This window comes from Nannizzia gypsea, genomic scaffold, assembly GCF_000150975.2.
Source record: "Nannizzia gypsea CBS 118893 supercont1.2 genomic scaffold, whole genome shotgun sequence".
In the NCBI taxonomy this organism is placed as follows: Eukaryota; Fungi; Ascomycota; class Eurotiomycetes; order Onygenales; family Arthrodermataceae; genus Nannizzia; species Nannizzia gypsea.
This window is the reverse complement of record NW_003345200.1, coordinates 2132633-2149154: the sequence shown is the minus strand read 5'-3', so window position 1 is coordinate 2149154 and position 16522 is coordinate 2132633. Positions and strand designations below refer to the sequence as shown.

General features: G+C 47.1%; 8 protein-coding genes across 8 annotated transcripts; 4 read left to right on the top strand and 4 right to left on the bottom strand.

Moving 5' to 3' along the window:
- Nucleotides 1-93: 93 nt before the first annotated feature.
- Nucleotides 94-3918, top strand: MGYG_02823 (DNA mismatch repair protein msh6; the record flags this gene model as incomplete). The annotated part of the gene is made up of 4 exons (XM_003175246.1): nucleotides 94-474; nucleotides 546-714; nucleotides 771-3166; nucleotides 3229-3918. The coding sequence occupies 4 exons, from the start codon at nucleotides 94-96 to the stop codon at nucleotides 3916-3918; spliced, it is 3636 nt and encodes a 1211-aa protein (XP_003175294.1).
- Nucleotides 3919-4111: 193 nt separating this feature from the next.
- Nucleotides 4112-4804, bottom strand: MGYG_02822 (hypothetical protein; the record flags this gene model as incomplete). The annotated part of the gene is made up of 3 exons (XM_003175245.1): nucleotides 4112-4290; nucleotides 4365-4479; nucleotides 4643-4804. The coding sequence occupies 3 exons, from the start codon at nucleotides 4802-4804 to the stop codon at nucleotides 4112-4114; spliced, it is 456 nt and encodes a 151-aa protein (XP_003175293.1).
- Nucleotides 4805-5372: 568 nt separating this feature from the next.
- MGYG_02821 (hypothetical protein) lies at nucleotides 5373-6233 on the bottom strand (the record flags this gene model as incomplete). Its single annotated transcript, XM_003175244.1, has 4 exons — nucleotides 5373-5571; nucleotides 5631-5806; nucleotides 5860-6003; nucleotides 6153-6233. The coding sequence occupies 4 exons, from the start codon at nucleotides 6231-6233 to the stop codon at nucleotides 5373-5375; spliced, it is 600 nt and encodes a 199-aa protein (XP_003175292.1).
- Nucleotides 6234-7047: 814 nt separating this feature from the next.
- On the bottom strand, nucleotides 7048-7964 carry MGYG_02820 (hypothetical protein; the record flags this gene model as incomplete). The annotated part of the gene is made up of 3 exons (XM_003175243.1): nucleotides 7048-7457; nucleotides 7515-7682; nucleotides 7748-7964. 3 exons carry the CDS (start codon nucleotides 7962-7964, stop codon nucleotides 7048-7050), a joined length of 795 nt encoding a protein of 264 aa, XP_003175291.1.
- Nucleotides 7965-8451: 487 nt separating this feature from the next.
- MGYG_02819 (glutaminyl-peptide cyclotransferase) lies at nucleotides 8452-9630 on the top strand (the record flags this gene model as incomplete). Its single annotated transcript, XM_003175242.1, has 1 exon — nucleotides 8452-9630. The coding sequence occupies one exon, from the start codon at nucleotides 8452-8454 to the stop codon at nucleotides 9628-9630; it is 1179 nt and encodes a 392-aa protein (XP_003175290.1).
- A 554-nt stretch (nucleotides 9631-10184) lies between these two features.
- On the bottom strand, nucleotides 10185-11253 carry MGYG_02818 (YeeE/YedE family integral membrane protein; the record flags this gene model as incomplete). The annotated part of the gene is made up of 2 exons (XM_003175241.1): nucleotides 10185-10886; nucleotides 10963-11253. 2 exons carry the CDS (start codon nucleotides 11251-11253, stop codon nucleotides 10185-10187), a joined length of 993 nt encoding a protein of 330 aa, XP_003175289.1.
- Nucleotides 11254-11788: 535 nt separating this feature from the next.
- Nucleotides 11789-13243, top strand: MGYG_02817 (hypothetical protein; the record flags this gene model as incomplete). Its single annotated transcript, XM_003175240.1, has 3 exons — nucleotides 11789-12349; nucleotides 12417-12596; nucleotides 12695-13243. The coding sequence occupies 3 exons, from the start codon at nucleotides 11789-11791 to the stop codon at nucleotides 13241-13243; spliced, it is 1290 nt and encodes a 429-aa protein (XP_003175288.1).
- Nucleotides 13244-14109: 866 nt separating this feature from the next.
- Nucleotides 14110-16431, top strand: MGYG_02816 (hypothetical protein; the record flags this gene model as incomplete). The annotated part of the gene is made up of 8 exons (XM_003175239.1): nucleotides 14110-14562; nucleotides 14633-14792; nucleotides 14845-14914; nucleotides 14980-15012; nucleotides 15074-15228; nucleotides 15291-15429; nucleotides 15487-15743; nucleotides 15809-16431. 8 exons carry the CDS (start codon nucleotides 14110-14112, stop codon nucleotides 16429-16431), a joined length of 1890 nt encoding a protein of 629 aa, XP_003175287.1.
- Nucleotides 16432-16522: the final 91 nt, after the last annotated feature.

The window sequence follows — 16522 nt, the reverse complement described above, 5'->3', positions numbered from 1 at the left end:
CACCTAGCATTTTGCCTCATTCACCTGCACTTGTTATCGCATGCAGATGCATCTTAGACTTCTCATTTGTCATTTCCTTTAATCTCTTTGAGGATGGGGTCATCCGCGCAGGCGACTCCTGCTCCCTCCCGCGTACTGAAGCGGTCAACACCAAGTACACAGAATATGAACAAGAACCAAAGGTCCATTTTGGGGTTTTTTCAACCCAAATCATCACCCTCGGCACCCTCATCCTCTCAGCGAAGTTCCAATGCGCCAGCATCTTCTCCATCTGGAACCAGTCCACGCAGCATAACTACCACCAGCTCGGTGAGATCCAAATTTTCGAAACAGAGGCTAGATGACGATCAGAATATCACTCCAGTACCGAGTAGCGATGCAATTGAACCTCCCGAAGAAGATACACCGACCGCAGTAAGGAAAATATCTGCGGGAAACCACGAATCCTCTACCTCAACCACTCCCACTAGACGGGTATGCTAACAATGGCCCCATAAATAGTTGCTTTATTTGTTCCTTGGATAACTTCGCTAACTATTATCTAGGCGAGGACCGTGGTTAAAAGTTATGAAGAATCTGAGGATGAGGATGTTATTCAGCCAGCGAGGAGAGGCGCACGAGGCCGATCTCAGAAGCGAAGAAGGACCGGAGCCCACAGTAGTGATGAAGACTGCTTCAAGCCTGATGATGAAGACGAAGACAAATACATGGATGGTATGACTATTACACCGATAGATGCAGGATTTAACGATTTAATTAACATATTTCAGATACCGATGACTTTGTTGTCCCGGACGATGATTCAGAAGGAGAGGTGAAGTCATCTAAGAAACGGAAACGTCCTTCTAAGCCACCATCTAAGAAAGAATCGAGCAGCCCACCACCAATACCTGGTGATGATGTGGATACGGAGATCCCTCAATGCACGTCTGGCTCGACTCAAAAATGGCGCTATGACCCCGATAATGTAGAGCCATATCAACCCCAAAAGCCACGGGCCAAATCAGAGACACGCCCCAGTAACAAGCCAAAAAAGGCCCACATGACAGAGCCGGAGAATCGATACCCATGGCTTGCAAAGATTATGGATATGGATAAAAATCCACTTGGTCATCCCGACTATGACCCTCGTACTTTATACATTCCTCCTCTAGCATGGACGAAATTTTCGCCATTTGAGAAGCAGTATTGGGAGATCAAGCAGAAATTTTGGGATACCATCGTGTTTTTCAAGAAAGGGAAATTTTACGAGCTATACGAAAATGATGCCACTATCGGCCATCAGCTTTTTGATCTCAAACTCACGGATAGAGTCAATATGCGTATGGTCGGGGTGCCCGAAATGAGTCTCGACCATTGGGCAAACCAATTTGTCGCAAAGGGTTTCAAGATCGCCCGTGTGGACCAGTCGGAGTCTGCGCTGAGCAAAGAAATGAGAGAACGCGAAGATAAAGGCAACAAAGGCAAAGCACAAAAGGAAGACAAGGTCATAAAGCGAGAGCTAGCATGCGTTCTTACCACTGGCACGTTGGTAGAAGGATCAATGATCCAGGGTGATATGTCTACATACTGCGTGGCAATCAAAGAATCTATCATTGATGGCCTACCAGCCTTTGGTATTTCGTTCGTCGATACAGCCACAGGACAGTTTTTCTTATCTCAATTCGTTGACGATGTGGATATGACAAGATTTGAAACCTTTGTTGCTCAGACCAGGCCCCAAGAACTGTTACTTGAGAAGTCTGTCATGTCTACCAAGGCCCTCAGGATATTGAAGAACAATACCGGTCCAACTACTCTCTGGAATTACCTAAAGCCGGGAAAGGAGTTCTGGGAGGCCGACGTCACTGTTAGGGAACTTGATGCTGGCGACTATTTCGTTTCAGGAGAAGGAAGTTATGTATCAGGCTGGCCTCAGGTACTGCAGGACGCTCGTGATAAAGACTTAGTCATGTCAGCATTGGGAGCTCTTTTACAATACCTCGAAATGCTAAAGATTGGACGGGACCTCATCACGATAGGGAATTTCACCTGGTACGATCCAATCAAGAAAGCATCCAGCCTTGTGCTGGATGGGCAGACTTTAATCAACCTTGAAATTTTCGCAAACACATACGATGGCAGCTCGGAAGGGACTCTATTCCAGTTACTCAACCGCTGTGTTACACCTTTTGGTAAACGGTTGTTTAAACAATGGGTTTGTCATCCCCTGATGGATACCACGAAGATCAACGCCCGGCTTGACGCTGTTGAATCTCTGAATGCAGATAGCACTGTTCGTGAGCAATTTTCGTCACAGTTAACTAAAATGCCGGACTTGGAACGACTTATATCTCGGGTTCATGCCGGCACATGCAAAGCTCAAGATTTCGTTCGTGTGCTTGAGGGTTTTGAACAGATTGAGTATACGATGGGACTTCTGAAGGAAGCTGGATCCGGCTATGGGTTGATTGGTCAATTAATCTCTGCCATGCCCAATCTGAATGGTCTCCTGAAATTTTGGGAGACAGCATTTGACCGCCCTAAGGCTAGAGAAAGTGACATTTTAGTTCCAGAGGAAGGTATCGAGGAAGAGTTTGACGCATCAAGAAAGGGCATTGAGCAATTAGAGGACGACTTAGAGCAGGTGCTACACAGGACCAGAAAGGAGTTGAAATGCTCTACCATTGTTTTCAAGGATAACGGTAAAGAAATTTACCAACTCGAAGTCCCAATTAAGATCAAGAACATACCAAAATCCTGGGACCAAATGTCCGCCACTAAACAGGTCAAACGATATTATTTCCCAGAGCTAAGAGCATTGATTCGGAAACTTCAGGAAGCTCGGGAGACGCACGCTCAGATTGTAAAGGGTGTTGCTGGCAGGTTTTATGCGCGTTTCGACAAAGATTACTCGAGTTGGCTCGCAGCTGTGAAAATAATTGCCCAGCTTGATTGTCTGATCGGATTGGCCAAGGCTTCCACTGCGCTAGGACACCCAAGTTGTCGTCCTATATTTGTCGATGATGAGCGCAGTGTACTTGATTTCCAAGAGCTCCGCCATCCGTGCATGATGCCCAATATCGGAGACTTCATTCCCAATGATGTCAAACTTGGAGGAGATTCATCAAATATCAATCTTCTTACGGGTGCAAACGCAGCAGGGAAGTCTACAGTCTTACGAATGGTCAGTATAGCCTCCATAGCCTTACCATAATCTACTCTTATATTCAAACTAACCTTCACTAGACTTGCACTGCCGTTATTATGGCACAAATCGGCTGCTATGTTCCCTGTGAATATGCTCGTCTAACTCCTGTGGATCGTATTATGTCCAGGCTTGGGGCTAATGACAACATATTTGCTGCTCAATCCACCTTCTTTGTCGAGCTTTCTGAGACCAAGAAAATTCTTTCCGAGGCAACACCTCGTTCCTTGGTCATATTGGACGAACTAGGCCGCGGAACTAGCTCTTATGACGGTGTTGCTGTGGCACAAGCAGTACTTCATCACGTCGCTACCCATATAGGCGCCCTAGGTTTCTTTGCCACTCACTATCACTCACTTGCGGCTGAATTTGAGGGACATCCTGAAATTGCTGCTCGCAGAATGCGAATTCACGTCGATGATGCCGAAAGACGCGTGACATTCCTCTACAAGTTGGAAGACGGCGTCGCTGAAGGCAGTTTCGGAATGCACTGTGCCTCAATGTGCGGTATTCCGTCCAAAGTGGTGGAAGGCGCAGAAATTGCTGCGAAGCAATGGGAACATACTAGTCGTATGAAGGAGAGTCTAGAGAAACGAAAAGGTGGCGGACTAATTGGTCTGGGTTGGTGGAGTGATGTCTCCTGGATCTTGAAGGAGTCTAGCCAAGGTACCGATGAGACTACTACCGACCGTGGGGTTGAGATCCTCCTCAAGGCCATTGAAGCGTTATGAATTTTCGGCAATAATACTTTTGCAGCGCTAAAAGCTGATATCTTTCGTTGAATTCTTGACTATATGCCTGGCATGAATAGCAAGAATTATGTCACTGTTCTTTCTCCTACGCATATGTATTATTTACAGCCTTCTTTCAATAGATACAACTAATATATTCATATATCTCTGCTTCTAAATAGAAATTCTTGAATCATAGGTTCCAAGTAGCGGGATCATAGCCATCCATAGTAGCCACATACTCCTCTCCAGCCTTCACCCAGCCTTTAATGCCACCGTCAAGGATAAGGCTTTGGATATCAGTGTCCCCTTGTTCCTGCAGGTAGTCGGCAAACCAACCTGCCGCACGGGGCCCTCGGCCATTGCATGAACCTGTTGCCGTTTATCAGCTGGCTGTACTAACTCCAAACTAAAAACAGAGTGCAACTAAAAGAAGGGTATTTCACCGCAGTAAAAGACGGCCTTTTTAATACCAGCCTGCTTTAGCAATTTGTATATCGTTGGGCGTGATGCGTAGAAACTTTGGGCTGGTAGGTTGATAGACCCTCGTATCGTTCCTCCCTAGAGACAAAATGTGTGAGCATAATCAAGAGAATAGATCGTCGGTAAATGATAACTGCCTAGGTAGTGATAGGATCTCGGTTAAAACATCAGTGCCGGCATTTTCAGCCCTGATTAATATCGTGTTCGGTTATGAAGCCCTGGTCAAACAGTCCAGCCTTACCTCATGGTCGACTCTGCGAACGTCTACTAACACATAGTCTAGCGGTCCATCACTCTTTGATAGCCACCCAAGGACTTCAGAGCGGCTCACAGCCCCAGCAGTGGCCGTGGGGTTTGGAAACGCGGCATGCCATGGTGCATCTATAGTTTGCTGGGCCGCCATAGTCGAGTAACCAACTAGACTGTGATATAGTAGAGTAAATAAGTATACAACGTCTATTGTAATTTCTAGTAGAAAGGGGCCGTGGAAAGCAGTCGATATACTAGCTGGGGAGATATTCACGGCAGCCTGAGGGGCTCGAAAGTCTAGCTATAAATAGTCAGTGTCTCCTTAAGTTTAACGAGATTACTATGTCTTGGCTGGTTGACTAGCGGGCAGACATCTATGAAGTGTTTAAGGGAGTTGACCGTGCTTATTTATTTTGTGTAAAGAAACCCCTTGTATTCACTTATTGGAGGCTAAAGTATCTAGGAGCTCCGGAATTTGGATGGTAAAAGCGAAAGGAATACCAAAAGGGGGACCAACAAACAAAACGGGATTCCAGAGAACCATGGTAAAAAAACGCCCGGCGGAAGGATGCATGCCAGCTAGGCCAATATGGCCCATTCTTGTCCAAGCTCAGAAGCCAGAGTTGATTGAAAACAGTACTAATACCCGATGCCATGGCGGTGGTTCATGTGAAAGATTATCATTGTAAATCCTCAGGTAATTCCACGCAAATCATGAGGGGCTAGATGGTTTCGCCATCGACCTCAGAGTCCAGAGGGCTTCCAGTAGACCCATTGCCGCTGGAGAAAGCTTCTACTGCCCAAAGAGTGTTTAGTGCTATGTCTGAGTAGGGATAGAATGTGCCATTAATTATACCTTTGGCAAAGTCTTCGTAAACGGGCTCTTCCTTTACCAACACTTCATGCTTGATGGGTGCCGTCCTATCTCCTGTTAGAAGGGTTGATGTTTTGAAAGAATTATGATAAAGATGGCAACTTACATCATAGGATTGGTCTTCACTTTCCCCCCAGCTTTTCCTTTCCCTCCCCTAGCCTTGGGAGGTTTGACAGGGCTGGCCTGGGTGTCCGAGTTGCCGTTCGGCTCCTCATCAGTGGCAGTGGCAGTGCCTTTTCCCTTTGCAGAGGATTTACGGGGTTTGGTGACTTTATCACCAGCCTGCCCTGCACCTTAGAACCATTCTCTAGCGTCAAATTGTCAATGCTACATACCTTTTTTGGACTGCTGTTGGTAGGAGCAATTGTGCCATCCTCGGTCAAGGCAGACAGGATCTTGCGCCGAGACTTGTTGAAGAGGACAGAGGCACTGGCGGCATTCTTAAAACCAGCCTTTTCAGCCAATTTGTCATAATCAACCTTGTAACGCGTAAGAATAACATGTTAGCAACAGATTTTGATGTTGATATGACCAAATGCCGTTGATGAAAATGAACCCGATCGCATAATACCGTGTCAACCACTGAGACGTGCTGGGTCAAGGATCAAACAGTCCCAGGGAGGCTTACCTTGATATTGTTCAGGCCATCGGTGGAGCAGAGAAGGCCCAGCATGAAGGTGCGTTGTTCACCAGGAGTCAAGTTGTCCATGATGATAAACAGACCGATGGATCCTAGACTGTGGGCTGGATCAGAAAATAAGCCAGAAAGTAGGTGGTTGTGTGTGAGTTGTTGGTTTGAGGAGAACTTTGGTATGTTGTTTTTGCAAGAAACCGTGTTTATAAATAAAGAATGACAAAGGGGGGCAACATAATATCAGAAAAGTTGCGGGTAAGAAATCACTTTCTCGGCGAGAAGATGTCACTTCTTTGTGTAGCAAGAACTTAGACGGAAGGTTGTTCGATAGTAAATGATGCCAATATAAAAATCAAGGGCAGAAGAAAGCAGGAAAGAATGACCTTTTGTTGCTCCTTACTTTCAATAGATAGCTGAACAAATCTTCTGAAAGATAGAAAAACGCCTTTTATATCTTGTGAAATGTCAAGATGTAAGAGTTAGATGAGAAGAGGCCAACGAGAAGCTAAAGGAAGAGTGAAGCTGTTTATGAAAAAGGAGAAAGTAAAAGAATAGAAGAGCAGAGAGCAGAAAGGGAAAAAAGAAGCCCCTTTATATTGTGGGAATTGCCTACCGGAAACAGCTGAGGCCCTTGAGGCTTGGATCGAGAACAAAGGAAGAAGTACTGTATTATTCCAGCTGGATATTGTTCGTGACCAACTATCACAGGCGGTTAAGCTAGGTTTCTGCAATGGTAGAAAGGCAGGGCGGTTCCTCAATATATAAGGCCCAATGATGGTATCATGGGTAATGATTGGGTATCCAGAGAGAAGTCAAGATGGGGAAAATGGGCTAGCAGCCACTCTATCATTCATCGATATCAAAACAGGAAGATATTTGGACAATTACTTCACGGTGCCCGGTTGCTCTTAATTAATGTAAAGACTTGCTCCCATATCTCGGGGAGAAACCTTGCAGTTGACTTTGCTGGGCGACTCTTCTCAGGCGCAAAGAAGAAAACTTGATCTTTCCCCTTCCACCACGGCCTAGGCTGTGGGTTAATGTTCATAAAGCTCACGGGACGAACCATTGAAGTTCGAGGGACCAAGTCTGATACCGAGACAAGTGTTCGTTTGGGGTAGAAGTTAAATTTCATGGTCTCAACATTCAATGTTGCATTACGTGGGATTTTGTTCAGGTATGCTCGTAGGTGTTCTCTTGACTGCTGAGTAAAGGCCGGTAGGGAAAGGTACACTTGGTTCACGAAGGGGGCGGCTGTAAACGAAACGAAGAGCATAGGTATCGCCCCACCGATAATAACTGTTTAACATAAATATTGGTAACTATACTAGTGCGTCGGAATGAAAGGATACTCACTTGCAGGAGCTATATACCATGGGAATTCTGCCGCATAGAAAGCTGGAGCCACGACGGCGCAGGAAACAACGAACACTAGGATAGTCGTGACTCGCATTAAACCGATAAAGGCGATTTTCCCGGTACCAGCATGGTATATCACTATCTGTTTCGGCTTTAGGCGGGCCGCTGAATAAAAATGTTAGTTTACATAGGTATTTTATAGCTAACCGATGCGGCTTGAATAAACTCACCTCTGCCTTGAGTCGGCTGTGTCTTCGCCTGGGGATACCGAAGTGGTGCACGCAGGGGGCCATTCTGAGTGCCGGCCGGTGACCTCTTTAATGAAGCAGAGGAACTAGAGAGAGTATCTGTGACTTTATGGCGTAGCTGTAGTTTTGTGGTGATATCCCGATGAATCCAGGAGCCCAGCCGGAAACTGAACCTATTACCAGACCGTAGGCAAAACATAATTTAAAATATAGTACAAGCTAAGAATAAAATTCCTCATCTAGAACATGGTATAACGCTTGAGGGTAGATGCCTCAATGGCAGCAGAGACCAGATGCAACAACCAGTGACTTGTTTGATCTCTTCTGCGCGTTCAAGAGCGTCAAAAAACCCTACTCACGTGATATTAAAGTTTCGTGATAAGCGCCGAGCCGCGAGGACTTGGCAAGACCTTATTTCCCCTTGGAATTTATCTCAAGCTGGGCTTTCTTTATCAGGTGCTCAGAAGGGCGTCGGAGGAAGGCATTGGTAGGACAGCACTCAGTCCCCATAATTCGGGATTACGGAGATTTTGCCCATCGAGCTACTCTCCTGTGTATATATACCTAGGTAGGCCTGGGTATCCGATTTTATGCTATCTGGCATATTTGGCTGATCTCGATGAACAGGTTACCATGACACGATCGATCACGAAGCTACGATAAATTGTTTCACAACCCCCCTAAACATGGCTAGGTGCTCTGCTCCTACCTTTTTAACGGTGCTATTATATCTCCCATTCCTGGGCCTTCTCTTCTCACCGGTTAATGCGTATACCTCCATATCCGATGCTACTTTAAGATCTTTACCCCGTCCGGGAAACGATTTCGATATACACAATGGAGCAATTCTCGCTCCAATATTACGCCCTAGAGTACCTGGTACCCCGGGATCGGCGGCCGTACTTGAACACTTCGTGAGCTTCTTCAAGAAGAACCTACCGGACTGGAAGCTGCAGTTCCAGAACTCAACTTCTAAAACACCAGTAACTGGTGACAAACAGATACCGTTCATTAATTTGATTGCTATCCGCGATCCCCCGTTCGCGAATGCTGGCGACGTCAGCAGGTTGACTCTGGCCGCTCATTACGACAGTAAACTGACACCGGAGGGGTTTATCGGGGCAATAGATAGCGCCGCTCCATGTGCGATGCTATTACATGCCGTAAGAAGCATCGATGCGGCATTAACGAAAAAGTGGAATGCAATACAATCGAACCCAAGCGATAATCTTGATATGGATGCGCAACAGGGCATTCAAATTTTCCTGCTGGACGGCGAAGAGGCATTTGGCGAGTGGACTGCTACAGATTCCCTGTATGGAGCCCGTTCGCTGGCAGAACACATGGAACATGAATATTATCCTGCTCTTTCTACATTCAAATCCTCATTATCAGCCATCAGGCTGTTTGTCCTTCTCGACCTACTAGGGAACAAAGATCCCATCATGCCATCTTTCTTCGCAACAACCCACTGGGCGTATAAACATCTAGCCCAACTCGAACAACGACTTCGTAAACTTGGGCAGTTCAAATCGGATCCTGACCCCAAGAAGGGTGCACCGAAGGCATGGTTTACTGAAGGAAACCGACCATCAGATAGGAAATTCTTGTCCTTTATCTCGGATGATCATGTGCCATTCATGCAGAGGGGAGTTGAAATTCTCCACCTGATACCCTGGCCATTCCCAAGTGGTCTATGGCACAAAATGGCGGACAATGCGGAAAACCTTGACCCTCCTACTGTTGAAGACTGGAGCACACTCATCACTGCATTTGCCGCCGAGTGGATGGATCTCGAAGGGTTTTTCGACACAAAAAAATCGAAGCATGCTAGAATAGATGATGAAGATAAGACGGAGCTGTAAGCCATTCTATGTTACTTACATCTAGAGATTTGTTAATATTGATATGGCGATATTCCTGATTCTGGATATCTCTGCCTCTGCCTTTATGTGTCTCCCTGAAAAAGTCAATATGCAGGCAGTTCTCAAGGATTTACGTACTAATAATACTTTATTATCATTTAGAATACGATGACGGGATTTTTTATACAAGACCATCTCTTTACTTTAGGGTTTTTCAACTTTGGGCGGGAAATGTATGGCATGTTATGGGCGCTCAACTCATCCAGGGAATCTTTTTGGGAAGACATTACTCTAATTTTTTAATTCGGCGCGACAACTTATAGACCATTGAGCCGGTTAAACACAATCGTTATGAGAAATATTCACTTTATTTATCTAGATAATGACAAATGATGTTGCTCGCGGATAAAAGTACACCATGCTATACTTTATCAACATTGGAACTCGATCAATTGGGAGTTCTTGACGCGGCTGAAACTTAACCATCACGGTCCTTATTCCACATATATATACAACTGGACACTGCTGTCCTAATAATGAAGGCGGAATATACTTCAAATACCAAGGAGGCTACCCAGCCAGAAGCCAGAGAGCCATGCTGCCCCCCAAAGCGGCGAGAGAGCCGATCTCAGCAGTCCAGGACCAGGGCAAATACCACTCAGTCCCCATCCAACACCAAACGCAACGGAACCAGCCACGAATCTCCAATCAATATCCGCTACTGTAGCAGTTGGTAGGCTGAATCGGTCAGCCAGAAGCGGAGGTTTCATGCCCTCTTCGTTGCCGTACTCGGTTTTCATATATAAATAAGACAGGAGACTTGGTCCGACTCCGAATACCATGACAAGTGCTAGAGATGGATCAAACTTGGAAGGATTGAACCAGTTGAAGAAACCAAGAACTTTCTCTGGATTTGCCATGCCACTTATAAGCAAGCCTAGGCCGAATTGGAGGCCTGCAATGCAGCTGTAGACCACATTTGAATTGGTGTAACGGGGCAACAGAGCTGGCACTAGGAATGAATTGACTGCCTGGGAAATGGCAACGGTAGAGAACATGAATGCAACTTCATCTGTGGATGGATAAGCAGGCAAGTAAGCTGGGCTTCCGTCTGGTGAGGGTGAGACTGTTGCCCCGACCCCAAGATTTGCAGTGACAAGTGCGGTGATGAAGAAGATTCCAGTTGCAATGAAAGACCGAGGTGAAACTCGAGATATACCACAGAGCATATGTCCAGACGTGCACCCGTTGCCATTCTATATACGGTTAGCTATGCTGTCAGATCCTCTTGGTTTATAAGTGAGACAGGAGACTCTCAAGCCATCTACCTACCTTCGTTCCCCAACCAACTAAGAAACCGAGCCCAGCGAGTGAAAGTGCAGCTCCCCATGTTGCTGGCGGGGTAGCATATGGCGGTAGGAGTGAAGGAGCCAGGAGATAGACTGGGACAATGCTTGATAGCATTCCTAGTATCACCGGGACGTTTTGGGTGTTCGGATTTCCCACACAGCCTGACAGGAGAGACGAAATACCGAACACTCGGCCATTGTTCTGCAGTAGCCCGTAAGAACCCTGGTACAACAGCAATGCCCCTAGGGACGTATTGACAGGCGTGAACGGCATCTTAATTCTCAGGATAAATTTTCACTGAGTTGCGGTCCATTAGTTCGATGCCACGCCCTCTTAAGGCGCCAGTTGCAGGACCGGCGTAGCAGGAGGTATAAAAGGCCCTGGGCCATGGCCATCATCATGCGGGCTGACGGCGGGGAACAGAGGCTTCGTCCATTCACATCCATGATCGATATGCCCGAAGCCTAGCAAGGGTTTTCTTGCTTGACAAAGCATCGGCGAGCGATCCACTCAGGGTTCGGGATTCGCAGCTTAATCCCCTAGCGCTAGTTACTGTTATCCGCGACGGCTTGCTTCCATGCATACAGAGTACATAGTCTGGGGAATGCGTTGATCGAGAAGAGACCACAGCCAGTTGACTATACCCCGTAGTTATTCTGTCGCAAGAAGCAGTTAGTTAGCAACGAAGTAGAATTTGCTGGTAGAACCAATGCCTGAGTACGTACCTAAGTAGTCAGCCAACTAATAGCCACCAGCACTCAACTTACTATGTACTCCGTAGTCCGTTACCTATCCAGCAGCCCCTGCCATGATGGAAGAAAAAGCACACGGAGCCAGAGCGATCGAAAACCCCTTTGTAAAGCCCGAGAATCAAGGATGGACTGTATCTTTGCACCGATCTCTTGTTCGAAGCGTTTCGCCTCCGCCAGCCAGGGGCAGGAAACGCCGACGTGGATGTCAAAACCCCCGTAGGGTCGCCGATGAAGATGGTACGAAGCCCGAAGATCAGCCACACAGCGGGTCGAATGTTGATATCGCGGCTATTGAGGCTGGAAAAGAGGATGTTGAAGATCATCTAGGAATATTCTCCGCGCGCCTCCGGGCTTCGACGCGGGCTGAGCTGCCGCAAGTCCCGCGTCTGGCCCATTCAGCGTGGAGGGACCTCTATCTAAGGAACCAGCATGACGACGGCAGGCATTTTGTCGTTCATCAGCATGATCATCCCATTGCTGGCCCGCACTATGACCTCAGGCTGCAGTTTTCACGGACAAGCTCGTTGAGCTTTGCTATCATGTATGGCCTGCCTGGGAACCCAAACAGCAAGCGATTGAGTAGAAATGCTACCGAGACAAGAGTGCACAATTTATGGGTATGTTGATATGCCGTACCGTACACCTTTTATTTCCCAGTGATGTGTTATTGACAATTGAATATAGAATCACTTGATTGAATCGGCGTCTGCGGCGTCGGGCAGCATGATCATCTGGGATACTGGGGAGTACTCTGTGCTGCCGTATTACGACAACGACGCCTTGCAAACAGACCAGTCCGATGCTAGTATTTCTGCAGAAGACCACCTTACAGAAAGCGAAAAGCTTCGAAGAGCATTTCATCAGGTAAATAGTTAAATAATTAAAGAATCCCCATGGCTGGCTTATCACTAGCTACTGCATCCTAGCTCCAGCTAACTAACTAGTTAACTACTTCATCCCAGCGGAAAATTCGCCTGAGATTGCACGGCACTCGGCTGCCGCCAAACTATACAGTAACTCTTCGGCTTGCACGAGGTAACAATGCATCGAGACAGCCGACAAAAAGAAGAAGAACAAGAGATAGACGGAAAGAAATCAGCCGGAGACCCGAATTGACTTCATCGGACAGTGAAGAACTGGAAGAGAGGCCATCCTCGGACCAACCCTCACATTCTGATCAAGAAGATGAAATTATCCGCCAGACAAATGCGTATAGAGGGGCAACAAATTCACTCGCTTCTATCTACCAACGGACTTGGTACATGACCCTGGATCGTGTCAATTCGGGGTTTGATAGGTGTGTGGACAGCACCCGAGCCGTGCGCTGGGCGAGAAAAGAAGAAGCAAGCCCTGGGAACGGAGCCAGTCCTTCGGGATTCGAGCCGTTCTTCGTCCGGGGACCAGACTTCGAGCGGAGTGTGCTCACCGGAAGGCTGGGCAGCGATGTTCTCAGTGATGAGGCTGTTGTTGGCTTTCGCGGGAGAAGAGGATGGCGTGCCGTTCTCGAATAACGGATTCCATCAATCACAGCACCGCTCCAAGCCTCTCGACGGGAGCCTAAGTAGTTCCTCGAGTTCGACTTCTTCCACCAGAGTACATTTCTGGTCTTCTCTAAACTCCATCCGAGGCATCTTTTGGTTTGGCCAAAAGCTTAAGCGGAGCCATAACTAACGCCCTGGCTGCCCAATCAACCTCCTGCGATTATAAAAACATACCAAATCAACATCTCTCACAACGTCGATCTCGGGCAAAAAGCTGGGGATATTTTCTAACTTGACCAAAGAACGCGCTTCTATTAACTGTTTCCCCCATTGCCAGTGGGGTTGCGTTCAACCACGTGTGAATACAGTTGCTTGCGATTTGGGCAGAAGTACGAAGTACGAGCTGGACGGAGTCAAGTCACTGACAGACAGGACGGCCTCCGTGTCCAAAAACTACAGTACTTGCGCTCTTTAGCCGAGTCATGTCACTACAGAGGGGTTCTCGCCTGCGTTGCTTGATGCAACCTCCTTCATGAGGTATCGTTGCCGTGGCGGGGATGGTTAACTAAGCTTCTTCTGCCTCCATATGCGGGACTCCCAAAATTCGCCTTACCAACTCCTCGCGGAGTTGGATTGTGCTTCCGCTGTTATGGACATCATCCTTGCTACACATGCACGCTTTCTACATCGTCATTCGCTTGCCTTTAGAGCTGACGACAAGGAAATCTCGACCTTAATGCGAGAGTGGAGAGCTTCTACTCGGGATATGTAGCTCGAGATAATAAAAGCATTACGAGGAAGTATTACGGCAATGTCGGTGCTTAAATAGCACAAAGACTCCCATGGGAATGAGATCTTTTTTTTTCGGCCAGTCTCATTTTACATGGTGAGTGAAGATGTTATACACACTTTCCCTTTTGGCGCTTTGCGCTACTACGGCTACTGCGTCCTATGGAAGCAATTTGAACTACCGCAGTCCTTCTCTTCACCATCCCTCTTTGGGTATATCTGTGCCCAAGGTTCTGAAGAGAACTGACCCGGCTATCGAATTTGCACCTGAGAAATTGAACTTCACTCACGGTGTCGCGTCTGGAGACCCCTACGCCAACTCTGTCATTTTGTGGACGAGATGCTCTCCCCATTTTGACGATGTCAATGATAACAGCACTGTATCTGGAGATGTACCACTCTACAACCCTGTCCCAATTCACAAGGACACAGATGAGCATAAACCTGTCTCTAAGGCTCCTATTTGCCTGGAATACAAGGTTGCCAAGGATGAGAAGTTCAAGAAAGTCGTGGAAAAGGGAACTGTCTATACCAGTTCCGATGTTGATTACACTGTCAAGGTAAGCCCTATTTTATATCATAGAATATCAGCTATGAAGTGTAGAATATGAATTTTAACTTGTAAAATAGGTTGAAGCTACGAAGTTAAAGCCATTCACCAATTACTACTATCAATTCAACGTCTGTGGCTCCGACAAGAAGAGCCCAGTCGGACGTACCAAGACAGCGCCAGCTGAGCATGACTTGGTCAAGGACATCTCCCTTGCCGTCTACTCTTGCAGCAACTACCGTAAGTTTGGCAACGTTCCTATAAAGTTTCCAGGCGTTAACTCTGTCAACAGCCTTCGGTTTTTTCAATGCATACGGAAACCCAGTGCGAAAGGATTCCGTTGACTACGTTCTTCACCTCGGGTATGATCTACATATTGCAACTTGTTGTTTACTGTATGAATTGGCTAACTCGATCTCTTCTCAAGCGATTACATCTACGAATACCAAGATGGTCACTAGTAAGTTTCAATTACCTTTCATTGTTTTTCGATATTCATGATAGCTAACACCTGACATCAGTGGTTCTGGAAAAGACATTGGACGCGTTCCATTGCCTGACCGTGAAATCTTCACTCTCTATGACTACCGCAAGCGTCATGCTACCTACAGAACCGATCTTGACTTGCTTGCCAGTCACCAGCGCTTCCCTTGGATCCCGGTCTGGGACGACCACGGTACGGCTTAGTTATCTCACGAATATACTGTTTTGAAAGAACTATCACTAATCCCTGTATAGAGGTCGCTGACAATACCTACCGCGATGGATCATCCCAGCTCAATAACACTGAAAAATCCTTCGTCGCTGACGGTGGAATCAGCACCGACCAGAGAAAGATGAATGCTGTCCGCGCGTATTTTGAGTGGATGCCTATCAGGTACGTTATTTGGATTCCCTATGTTCGATTGTTATTTCCCTAACATTCAAGTAACAGACAAGTGGAAATGGACGACAACCTCCGTATCTGGCGCAACTTCCAGCTCGGTTCGCTGGTTGATGTCCTCATGCTTGATACCCGTGTGTATGATCGATCCATCACCGACCTATATTGGAATAAGGATTACGTTAGCCAGCTTCGCGGCGATGCCAGCCGCAGTCTGATGGGCTCTCGCCAGGAAAACTGGTTCTATCGAAACCTCATCGAGTCTGCCGAGCGAGGTGCAAAGTGGCGTGTCATTGGCAGCCAGATCGGTACGTAACACGCCAGTTAATTAATTTCGTCGTGTAATCTGACAGCTAATGGTTTCTCGATGCAGTGTTCTCCCATATCAATGAGTCTGCTGCCTTCGGCGCTGACCGTAACCTCAACCATGATGCCTGGAGTGGCTATCAGGCAAACCGAAACCGCACCTTCAAGACACTCTATGACCACAACATTCCAAACAACATCATGATTGCAGGCGACAGCCATGCCAACTGGGTGAGTGACCTTGTCTGGCTCGACGAGGTTCCATATGACCCCATGACCGGTGAGGGTGCCATTGGTGTTGAATTCGCTGGCTCTGCCATCAGCTCTCCATCCCCCGCAGGCGCCAAAATCAGCATCAAGGACTCGGTTGAGAAGTCCAAGTTGCTCGCAACCACCAACAAGGTCCTGCAGTGGTCTGAATTGTACTACCGTGGCTATTTCGAGCTGCACTTCAACCAGAAGGAAGTCCAGGCTCGATTCTTTGGAACCCCCCATATCCGTGACCGAAACCCGGATGAGATCTCTCTGGCCAACTTCACTGTCAAGGCGGGAGCCAACCGCCTTGACCGCGGCAAACTGGGTGTTCCTGGTGGTGGCGTGGTAGAGAACGGCTGGCTTAAGGGTGGAAAGGTTGTTCAGACCAATCTGACCAAAAACACCGAGAGCGGAATGTGGCACATCAACAAGTAAATGAGGATTACACAGCGCCCTTCAAAAAAGTAAAAATAAGCATACATTATGTACATACGTACCCTTGACTTTTGTTTTTTTCTTTTTTTTG